Source organism: Protopterus annectens, chromosome 11.part0 (genome assembly GCF_019279795.1).
Source record: "Protopterus annectens isolate FY-2018-M chromosome 11.part0, PAN1.0, whole genome shotgun sequence".
Taxonomy (NCBI): Eukaryota; Metazoa; Chordata; order Ceratodontiformes; family Protopteridae; genus Protopterus; species Protopterus annectens.
The window spans coordinates 231,377,869-231,390,649 of record NC_056745.1 but is presented as its reverse complement, the minus strand read 5'-3'; the positions used below and the strand labels follow the sequence as shown (position 1 = coordinate 231,390,649).

General features: G+C 35.1%; 1 protein-coding gene across 1 annotated transcript in view; it reads right to left on the bottom strand.

The window, feature by feature from the left end:
- EEA1 (early endosome antigen 1) overlaps positions 1–12,781 on the bottom strand; it is a 1,728,461-nt gene that overhangs the window by 1,392,193 nt on the left and 323,487 nt on the right. Inside the window, exon 6 of the mRNA XM_044087190.1 lies at positions 11,056–11,095. Coding sequence (XP_043943125.1) covers positions 11,056–11,095 — 40 coding nt within the window. The remainder of the gene's footprint in view (positions 1–11,055; positions 11,096–12,781) is intronic.

The window sequence follows — 12,781 nt, the reverse complement described above, 5'->3', positions numbered from 1 at the left end:
GCATCCTGGTATGTTATCTGGCCCCAAAGGAACAGTGTTCTTTGCCTTGGAAAGTGCTTTGAGGACTTGCTCTTGGGATATTTGAGAGCGGTGTACATATAGGTATCTGATCTGGGAATTTAGGAGGAGGTGGAGGGTGAAATTAGAGCTAAAATTATCCTCTAGAAGATGGTCTATGTCCTCAGGGTCTGAGTATGTGATATTTACTATTAGGCCTGTGCAGTGCTGGGCATCGTTTCTGAGGTTACTAACATAGGAAGGCCTTATGGTTGTCTACTGCTTGGGTAGCTATTTTTACCTCGTATCTACTTTTTTTTTTATTTGATCAGGGACTGGAGTTTCTTGTTAAGATCAAAAACATCATTTGTTTAGCATTTTCAAAGTTATACTTACTGTGTGCAATGAGTTTTTTCTTTTTCTGTACAGCCTGTTTACATTTGTGTTCCACTATAGGAGTTTATTTTTAAATTTGGCATTGTATTTACTTCAGAGGAAGGCAGATACACCTAGGCAGCTATTCACATTCACATAGACTGTGGCAGTGTAGGATTCTGCAAACACAGAGTGAGATGTTGAATTTATCTAGGTCATCACTTAGTTTTAGTAGAAAAGCCTTGAATAATCTCAGAATACCGAGGTATCTTAAGGAGTTTCTGGCATCAGTCTTATAGAGAATAAAGCAAAAACAGTAACCTGATCTCTACCACGATGCAGTAAAGCAATAAATGAATGTGCAATCAATAATCCATAAAGCAAGCAAGTAGACGTAATAAGAGTGAAGTAAAAAATCCTTTAATCCATAAAACAGTGGGGGCATGCGGGCTTTGGCGTGGGGTACAATACGCTTCCTCAGACAATGAAAAGCCCCACAAACAAAGTTTAAATACCATAAACCAAAGTCAAATTGAAACCAATTAGATTAATTGACAATTAGTATTTAAAGAAAAAGAACCGACAACCTAGTATCTACACAGCGTTCTTGTGCTAAGAAATATATAATAACAACTAATTGCAATGTATGTGAAGTCATAAAAAAATCAGTTTCATCCTACAAGGATATACTAAAGCAATTTCAAAATCATACAAAATATGCAATCAAGTAAGCAAAAAATGCAGAAAAATGCAATCATTTAGAAATTATCTTTCATGACACAGGCACTGAGAAAAATCAGCAAATGCAGTTCTATAAAATTTAAACTTTTCAAAGTGAACGTTAAATGCTGTATTATCAATTTTAGAACCTAAAAATAGGAAGTCACAGCTATAGTAGCTCTGGTGTAAAGGCTCAACAACCATGAAGAACGATTCTACATTAAATAAAATAAAGTAAAAACATATCTTCACAGGTAAAGGATGTTAAGAGGCCAGTAGCTTCGGTTTAGTTGCAATAAGTGCACTTTAAAAGGAAGCGGTATTTCGTGGTCAAAATAGATCCAACAGTGACCTTGTTTAAAGTCAGGTTGGTTGCTAACGGCAACCATATATAGTTGTAAATTAATAGGCTTCAGTTACGCACAATAGTAGTGCAGACAAAAGCTGCAATCCTAACAACCGCCACATACAACTTCAAAGCAACTAGCCAACTTCTATGATGGTTGTCGAATGATGAATAAAAACGAGACAATGATTAAAACAACAATATGTAACTATCCCTTAACGTTCATCTAAACACAAGTTATTTAAAGTGTTTAAGATATTTTATTATAGTTTAGCATCGCTAATGTACCAAAAGAAAAAAATATTTAGAAATAATGAACTACAAAACAGAACTGGATAGGTACTCTATTGATAGATTTTTGACTAAATTTTTTATCTAAAACTTTTTAAAAGGAACTATATCATAAATTCATAAACTACAGGTATATAAAAATAACTGAGTTAAATAATAAAGTTTTTATTTACTCAGGGACAGCTTATACTAAAAAAGTTATAGGTATAAGCTAACCATACAACTTGACTTAACAAAAAGGAAGAAACTGTCAGCTTTTATGAAAGACATCTAAACCTTGTTAAGTGTATATAAAAAGTGTATATAAAAAATATTATAACAATAAAAATTGTATATAAAAACTATAAATTAAATAGACAGGGTATTAATTAAATTGCTTGCTGTGCACATCAATTATGCTTACCAAATTAAATTAGGCCAGACAAAATTTAAGAAATATACTAAAAAATAACCAAACTGAAAGTCTAAGACTAGAACAATAAAAGTCACTACTGATAATGAACTAAACAGATCATATTTTTAATTATAAATATCTTAGTGTAGCCTAAAAAAGAATATATATATTTTAAACTTATAATTAATTAAGCTTATAGAAAAAATATTTTTTTAAACAAAACCAAATTAAAAGCTAAATAGAGATTTTCTATATATTAAAGATGTATACATGTAATATTTACATTAACGTTTCCTAGCATTCAAGATAGGCTTAATGGATACAAACGTATTTAGGCCAGGAAAGTTATGAGCATTAAATTTCAGTATCCATCTTAGTTCTGTCAAAGCTAAGTTATTAGAGTCATCTCCCCCTCTAGGATTCAGGGGTACTATTTCTAACACTCTAAATAAGAATGTATGGTCTCTATGATTTATTATGTGTTGGGCCAAGGCATTGGTATCTGATTCTTTCCTGATTTCATATAGATGATTATAGATACGGTCAACTAGTCTTCTTTTTGTGAGCCCAATGTAAAAAGCAGTACATTTTGTACATGTAGCTAAGTAAATCAAGTTTCTAGAGTTACAAGTAGCTGATGTATTAAAATAAAAAATAAAATTCAAAGTAGGGTGAGTAAAAGTTATCTCAGAACAAATGTGGTTACACCTGTTGCAGTTACCACAAGGAACTGTACCTATACTCAAAGTGGCTACTCTAGAAGCTGAACTATAATCTTTATACAGTATTTGCTTCAAATTAGGGCAGTTTCTATATAAGAAAGTAGGGTGACTGCCAACTAAATTAGATACTAAAGTATCAGTCATTAAAATATTCCAATTCCTGCAAACAACCTTTTCTAAACTTTTTACATCACTAGTGTATTTTGTGATGTAAGGAATCTTAAACAACTTTCCTGACGTCTTAGTTCTAAAGAAATTGGGTTTCTTAGGTAAATGTAAACCTATCTCTGGAGGATACAGAATTTCATTTTTAATAGAGTTAATTAGTTTAGAATCATAACCTCTATTCAAAAAAAGGAGCTCCATTTTATTAAATTCTTGCTCCAGAGTTTCTCTATCCTGACATAGTCTAGTTAACCTAATGAATTGGCTCTTGACAATACCGGGGAACGTATGTCTTGGGTGCATGCTAGTATATTGGAGTAATGTGTTGGTCCAGGTTGGTTTTCTAAAAATAGAGGAAATAACCTTTCCTTGTTCATTGAGGGTCAGAGAGACGTCCAGAAAATTTACACATTCCTTGGAAGCTTCCATTGTAAATTTTAGGTAAGTAGTAGTAGTTTCTAAAAACTGCAGGAACTGTTTAAATTCTTCCAGCGTGCCTTGCCAAATTAAAAGGACGTCATCTACAAACCGCTTGTAGAATTTAATCTTTTCAAATGCAGTATTACTGAAAAGAAATTCCTTTTCCCAATTTAAAACTACCAGGTTTGCATAAGTGTTTGCGCATGGGGTGCCCATGGCTACACCCCAAGTCTGCAAATATGTTTTACCATCAAAAGTGAAGAGATTATTATTGAGTACCAGGTCTAACAGTTGGCAAATCAAAATTATCTTATCAGTCGAAAAACCAGTATCCCTGACCAACAGCTCTCTTATAGCTTCCAGACCCAAATCATTGGGGATGGAAGTAAAACATCAAGAGTTATAAGGAAGTACTCTTTGTTCCTAGTGTCAAGAGTCAAGTCATTCAGGCTATTCAACAAATGATAGGTATCTTTCAAAATAGATGGAACCACATCTACTATTGGTCTAAGAAACTTTTCAAGGGCAGTTGAAATTGTTGCAGTAACCCAATTGCCACCTGAAACAATAGGCCTAAGGGGTAAAGGTTCGACCTGTTTATGAGTCTTTGGTAAGCCTTTTATCATAGGAACAGTTGGAAATTCTATAAATAAATAGCTGTAAAATTCTGGAGATATCTGCCTACACATAAGCAAATCATGTAGGGTGGCATGCACATTTGACACTATAGAATTTATATCTTTCTGAGAAATAATTTTATAAGTGTCACTATCAGACAACATAATAAGCATTAAGGAGATATAATCAACCTTATTCATAATGATAGTCCCACCTCCTTTGTCAGCAGGTCTGAAAGTTATATCTGAAAGTTGTTTAAATTTCTTAAGTGAGGCCATCTCATTAGTAGTTAAATTTACATAGGCTATCCTTTTCTTATGAGTGGAAAACAAAGAGTAAAAGTCTCTCTCACAGGCTTTTAAGAAACATTCAAGATTTGAACATAAAGGAGGTGAAAAATTACTCTTGCACTTCAAGGCCGTAGGATCAGTACATTGTGAGTCCCTGCCTTGTTCAGCTGAATTATTTTTAAAAAACATTTTCAAAGCTACACTCCTACAAAAAACACGTAAGTCACATAATACATCAGTTAAACTGCTACATTGGGCTGGAATGAAGTTGAGACCTTTGTTAATTAGACTAGCATCAGATGAATCCATAACATGATGAGATAAATTAACATACAAGTCAGTCACATTCTCTGTCTTCTTGTCACTCCATACTTCTCTTCCGATATTTTCCGCTTCCTTGGCCCTCTGCTTCGCGAACGTCCTCTCCCTTGGAATCTTTGTTTTATCGGGTAGGGTAAAAAACGACCTGCTTCTTGGTTCTTATAGAGAATACTAATGTCTTTCGACTTTTCCTGGTTAGGGGTCTCCACAGCGGAACTCCAGTTCGTTCATGATTGGCAGTGGATTTTTATGGTGCCGAGTTACCAGCCCGATACCCAACCTTCAAAGAAGGCACACCCATTCAAGCACGCACCTACCTGCATGTCTTTTAACGTCACTCAACCATGGGGAGGACATGCAGACTCCACACAGAAGGCACTCCAGCCGAGAACGGAACCGGAAAACCTTTTGCTGTGAGGCGACAACGCTAACCACTGCACCACCTTGGCGGTCAGTCTTATAAAGAATATGACTGATTTATGGTCTGATTTGATTAAGGATGAAGTTACAATTGGTGGGGAATACATCCATCCCATATTGGTGAGGGCAAAGTCAAAAATATTTTTGGATCAACTGAAATGAAACAGATTAGCACACTTGTCCACAGTTGTAACAGAAATACGGGCTACCAGCTTTTTTGCACCTGGAATAAGAAGGGCTGATTAATACTGCTTGAAACACAGATTTATCAGATTTACTAAAAAGTACTCTACCACAAATTTTATCATTATTCTTAGAAACTAGAGGAGATATTCAGAAGATTATCAGTAGGGCATATAAGAGAACAGACACTTAAGGTGTATGGATAAAAGAGGCAAGTTTACTGTTTGAAATGAATACATGACAAAGTATTCCTTTGGTATCAAGTATTGTTGTTTCAAAATATTTCTATGGAATTGTCTCCACAAATATTGTTATACTTCCCACAGGTTGAGAAGAGTATTTCCCAATGTGAAGAAATGAACAAGGCATGCTAGATATGTGGGAACATACTTTTTGGTCTTGTTTATGTTTAGTTATAGTTTGGTACACACTACCAAGATTATTAAAAGGTCACAAAAGTATTATGGTAGTAAGACTTGATAAAGATACAAGGTGAAAGAGTGGAAGTGGCAATTTTATTTTCAATCATGTTAGTAGCTAAAAAATAAAAATTCAAAGATGGACGTCTAGAATATTTCCAACAAAACACGTTGCAGATATTACATACTATAAGACAGAAGTTGGAGGAAGCTAACTTGCCATGAAAACTGCATGGAAATGATACATGGAAGCCACTTCGATTAATGTAAGTTATAAGACCATTTTTATATTTAACATGTTCTCATTTGTTAATACTTCATGTGGAAACAAGAGCCCAGTTACTATATTGATTAAGATAAAGATTATGAGAAAGCTCTTTTGAATGGTGTACAAGTTTCAAATTTAAGACTAAAAGTAGTTCAAACAAAAACAGTTTAGCAATATACTGTTGTTCAAGTTGTTAAACTACTTAAAAGTGTCAAAACTCCTTAAGTTTATGTTAATAAGACATTTGCAAATATGTTTTATTTTTTGTTTTTTTCTGCTGTTTAAAATATGGAATTATTTGTTTTATTTTTGTACATTTAATATGTATCAGACATAGATGATTTGACAGTATGATACCATAACTACAGATATAAATTCTTTTCCAGAATGAGTTAAGAGGATCATCATCTACTTCCAAGTATTTTGCAAGTTAAAACGTGTTTTGTAAAGAAAAACCTGTATACATCTGTAATAATGATCAAAATATACAAAGACCTGAGCAAAAAAACAATGAAATAACAATGACCTTAACATACTACTTCTTGAACAGCCATTGTATAACATATTCCTTTTTAATATTAATATTAAAATACTGGTCTAAAACAGTAGCTTGTATACCTTTCATACCCCCCTTCTAGCATTCTCCTAAATGTTTAGCATCTGGATTATTCAATTTATTATTCCTAATATCACATAAATGTTTTTGCAAACCTAACTTTGAATTTATAACTAGCTCATCTAATATAAATTAACACACACACACCTAAATGCTTACGTAACTTTATCAGCATAACATGTAAAACACTTTGCTATTTGTACCTTATTATTTATGTAAAAAAAACTGTGAAAAAATGTAACACAGAACACCTTTGACAGAGGAAGGTGCTTGTACTATTACTCATAATGCTAAAAGAATTCCTAGCATCCCTTTTCTTATATTTATTTTTAACCACATAATTATTAAGGCTGCTGCACCATTTCTAAGAAAAGCAGAACTTAGCAGGTAGAATTTTAACCAATTCTGGATCTGACTGTAAAAAATTCCACGTTTCATAACAACCTCAATTACCTTATTGGTGGCATTAAATTCAGTTACAAAATTATTACTTCTACTTCCTACTTTCCAAGTGTTACCACACAAACCATGACACTTGTATTTAACAATCTCTGATTTATCCACATCATAACTTTACTGTCACTATTTAAAACTTTAGTGGTTATGATAAAAACATAAATAATCCGGGAAATATTACCTCAAGCTTCTAATAAAAAATCAGCTCCATCACTGAATGCCTTCCTAGCTCTCATTAATTCTCTGAGACACAATGCTTTTAACACGACTGGGTTAGCAACTACTGACATGTAAAGTTAGTTTATTATTTGGTTTCCTTTAAAGTTCATTCTTAATATTTCATTCTTAATTCTCTAACAATTTGAAGTCTAAAAAATGCATAGATGTATAGAACGTTCAGATATTCCAAACAAAAACTTTAAACCAAATCTAGTGATGATAATAAAACCTGTCAAACTTCAACATTACATACATCTCTATTGCATTAAAATGACAAACAGCTGATAACATTAACTCGGTCTCCATAAAAACAGTGAAAATAAATACATCCTTCCTCCACCACAATCATAAATATATTGACATATGGGGGAGTAACAGAGGCTCCCAATGACATACCAGAAATGTGTCTAAAAGCTTCACTATTAAACTGAAGGTAACTACTGAAAATACAAAATTCACAAACATATTTTAATTCAGTTCCCTGTAGTACATACTTATCAATTGCTAATCCATCACTCCACTTAACCAAAACATGCTTTTATAGGATTTCACTTTTTCCAATTTACTTAGCAAACCATTAGAATCTTTTAGGTAAGAAAAAGTCCTACACAGCATACTTATTCAAATAATTGACAATTTAACTGCATTTCAAACCATCTACCACAGCAGGCCACAACAGGTCTTCCGAGTGGATTTACTTCACTTGTATGCCTCTTAGGATTAAGAGTAAAAGTAAGGTACTTTAATATACAGTACTATTTTTTCTTCTTGAGGACACAAACCTATCAACTGTCCCTTTTCAGTTTTTGTTTTTAAAAACATTTAACTGCCATTTCATATTGTCCGTAGCTAATCTTCTCACAAGTATTACAAGCCATGAGGTATTCGTGACACACATTTTCACACTGCATTCTATTAAGCAGCAATATATTTTGCCCCCTATCACTAGATCTAACAATTACTTTAGAATAACTGTGTTGTTGCTTTAAGGCCATCCATTCTTCTTTACTCAAAGTAAACTGTTTACATGTATTTTTTATCCAAATGTTTTAACATATTCTCACATGTTAAATTCAGAACTAAATGTACTATGTTGAACAGAGGGATACAAATTATTATCTTTTAACTAAACTAGCTCATACTAAAAGGTTGTAATAATGTTAAAATCTTGGGACCATGTTAAGATTCATCAAGTCTATAACAGCTGAATTAACCAGACCTAGCTATACTTTAGTACCATTTGCAATAATCTGCAGTATGCAGTGTCAAGTCTGAACACCATGTAAAGTGAATGACAAAAAATACTCAAGAACATCCACAGAAGCAGATTTATAAAAGAGGGATTCATTTACTCATTTGTTATATTTGTAAATAAAATGGCCCTTCCTTACAACACTCCACATTTATTTTACTTTCAATTCTTTCATTTTGTTAGTTTCGTGACAACAAAAACTTTAATCCTGATATAACTTGCAACCCTAAAGTCTTGCATCTTCATTTAAGTCTTGCATCTTCATTTAAGTTTGATTTAAGCCCTTCACAATGGTGCTTCTTCCAGCCTGACCTTGTACCTCTTCAGATGCAATAAAACGAAGTATAATGCATCCCAAAACCTCTGCTTCTTTCCAAACAAACTGATCCAGCTCATTTCCCTGAAGTGCTTCTAGCATTGAAAGAGCAAACATTTGTCAAGCTGAAGAAATACTTTAGTCCTCCTTGGAAAAATTAAAATCTTACACTATTTTCTATTCTTTTTCTCAGGGCCCAAAATCCATACTCTCTCATTGTCTCAGTTCACAGTCCTTCTCCTTTACTCAGGAGTGGGGAAGATGCAGTAAACTATCAAATACATCACAGGTCACTCATTCTCTAATACTCCAAAAATCCTTCAGGTTCACCCCTTCTAACATTTGTGCTTCCCACATCACTAATGACCTCTCCTAAACAGCTGTTCAGTTGTTCATAATGTTGGTCTTACTTTAAGGCCCTTAACTTGGAATGGCAGTATCTCCTCTCCCTATAGGCATCTGCACAGTAGTCCAGTATTTGCTACCATGTCATCTCCAACCTCTAGTATTACAGCATGCAAATGGATGATCTTCCCTGAAAAGACACTCATAAGGTATTCTTTATGTTAAGTAAAGTGCAACATGTCATTGAGGTATAAGCTACTAAACTGGCATCCATTTGGCATCCAATCACAAGTGTATTTCTGATCAGTATTGCTTTTCAATGTATATGGCATCATCAGAACTGCTTCAGTGGCTGATGCACCAACAAAGAACGCCACTGGTTATAAATGTTCTGTCTACTGACAATGGAGTATGCAAGACCCTCAGAATTGGCACATCTTTCATGGTCTGTTAGACAAATATAAGCAACCAGAGACAGATGGTAGGTACAGTCCAGCTTTTAAGTAATATATCACTACCAATAAAAACCTTTCAGAACACTTGCACCTCTGAGCATAATGTTAGTAAAGGCTCAAGATGCTATTCATAAGTTGCTGGGACATAATCAAGTCCAGAACAACCTAAGTACAGTCAAGTCAAAATAAGCAAATTCTGGGCAGGTAATATGCATAAAAATACAGCACTCTGGTTTTATCAGAAGTTACATTTGCAACCAAATGTCAAATATTCTAAACCATCATGAGCTTAGCTTGATATTAGAGTATATGTAAAGAGAAATAAATAGGGAGGTCCTAAATGAAAGTCCAGCACTGGCAGCATTTTTAGTAGAATCTAAAACAGAAGCTGCCATTAAAAAGGAATAATTAGTACAGCATATAAACATTGCATAATAACTATAAGAATCAATCAGAAGAGGTTAGAAAGGATTGGGAAGAGAGATTGGATAAGCAATTCACAAAGAAACAATGGGAGGATACATGTCCGTCTCCTAAACATGCAACAAAATCTAGAAGATTTAGGATTTTTGCTTGGAAATGTTTACAATGATATTTTTACACCCCAAGTAGACTCCAGAGAATTTTTCCTCAGGTAGATTGCAAATGTTGGAGGTGTGATGAGGAAGAAAAAGGTAAATGGGAACATATTTTCTGGGAGTGCAGTGAGTTGGCAGACTAAGGATTCCTTGTGGGATGCACTTTTGGAGATGGTGGATGGACAGACTGGTGCGACGAGGGAGATGTTTTTCTGAGCTATGATACAGAATTGGAATTGCTTAGACATGGTAAACCCTTGCTGTCCCTAATTGTAGTGGCTGCCAAAAAAGCAATCAGTAGAAAATGGAAATTCAAAATCTAAACTGATTATATTAGAAGTAGTGAATATAATAAGAAAGATAAAACAACTGGAACTGAGATCTTTAGAAAAAACACAGGAGCAAACTACATGGGAAAAAATGTGAATTGTGGGAACAATACATACAGGGGTGGAATGAGGTTTAAAAGACAGCAGGACTTAAATGAGCTATGAAAACGATTGGGTAAAAAAGTGATGTATATATTTGCAACTGGGAGTGTCAGTATGGTTTGTGATGTAAAATATGTAAAATGCTTGCAACTAGGAGTGTGTTGGTGTGGTTTCGTTTCATTTATATAATTGTATGGTTGCTTATGTTGAAAGTGATAGTTTAGTAAAGATGTTTCTTGTTTAAAAAAAGGAGCAGGAACTGAATATGTACTGTTCCTTAGGTTATATGATATATAGAAATATATCTGCATAATGTTTGCCAATTTTAACTTGTTAATACAGTTTGATTACTTTTATAATAAATGTAAATGTGCCTATACCAAAAAAAAAAAAACAAAACAATCCTGAGTACCACAGCAAACAGAATGCACTTCTTACCTGCTGATGCAGAGGCTGTTATTCCATCAGTCTGATTATCCTAAAAAGAAAAAAAAAAAAAGAAAAAAAAACAGTAATGAAACCGCAGAATGACATAACATGAAAAAACAATATTATAAAGTACTATGGAAGCATATTAATTATAATTGTGCTTTTCATCCTTTACATGGCATTCATAATCCTGGAGATGTGGCCAAATATTGTTTATTTAGAAGAGCTGGTCCTTGGAGACATGATTGTACGTTTTGTACCTACCATAAATGTAGATGTTCGAGTGCTCATACAGCTGCAGTCATTACAGATGGGGTTATCCTGCCGTCAGGCGGGTCCTCGGTCGGCCGAATTCCAAAGTCTAGGTCCGGCGTTGGTTGTCGTCGCTTCTTCCCTGACGTCAGTGCGGCAGGGGTATAAAAAGAGGCAGCCGACGCCATCTTCTTCAGTTTTTCTTGCCCCAGATGTCAGGTGCCCCCAGAAGGAAGGCAAAACATAAATTTATGTTATCATGCAATATAGAATAATCAGAAAACATTAGTTGCAAGCAAATACACCATAAAAGAATACCCCAAATAGGTTGTATGAGATGGTGTTTGTCATAAGGCTTGTCCTAAGAGGGGACGGAGGGGGGGAAACCTGGACTGCAGCTGTATGAGCACTCGAACATCTACATTTACGGTAGGTACAAAACTGTACTATGTTCATCGTGCATACAGCTGCAGTCATTACAGATGGGAAGAATCCCAAAGCTAAGTAGGGGTGGCAGGCACTAAGTGGAACTAGGAGGAGCGAGGATGCCCTGCAAGACTGCTGTGGCAAATCCTGCTCTAGATTTAGAGTATAGTGGAAGGTGATAGTGCTTGGAGAAAGTGTGCACTGAACTCCCCAAGTGGCTGCTTCCAAAATGACCTTGGTAGGGACCCCCCTGAGGAAAGCTGTAGAGGTAGCTGTGGCCCTGGTGGAGTGGGATCTGATGCATGTAGGCACAGTTTTTCCATGAAATGAGTAACAAAAGCGTATGCAGTGGGCTATCCATTTTGAGACTGTCCGTTTTGAAATGGCCTTTCCTTGAACACCTGTAGCATAGGATAGGACACAAAGAGTTGCTCGGATTTCCTGAATGGCTTTGTTCTGTCCAAATAATATTGAAGTTGTCTGTGAATGTCCAAGGAATGTAGTAGTCTTTCTCCTTTGTTTTGTGGATTAGGATAAAAGGTAGGTAAAGTGGATAGTCTGATTCAAAGCTACACTGGATACTACCTTTGGCATAAAGGTAGGGTTGGTTCGTAAGGAAACTCTGTCCGGATGGAAAATGATGAAAGGTTGCACAGCCATGAGGGCCTGTAGCTCCAAAACCCTGCGTGCTGTGGTGATAGCCAGAAGGAAGGCTGTTTTCCATGACAAGTATTGTAGTTCTGTTGAAGAAGCTGGCTCGAAGGGAGGAAGGGTCAGCTTTTCCAATACGAAGTTGAGGTCCCAAGCAGGTACTGGTGATTTCCTTGGGGGTTTTATATTCTTTGCCCCTCTGAGGAACTGCCTTAAGAGAGGATGAGAGAATAAAGGAGGATCTGTGTTGTATTGTGCAGAAATGGCTGAAGCGTGGATTTTGATGGAGGAGAAGGAAAGTCCACTGTTTAACATCTCAGCTAGGTACTGTAAAATTTGAGGTAAATTTATTACCCAAGGATTCTGGCCCTTTTCTTGATTCCAGGCACAAAATCGTTTCCATTTG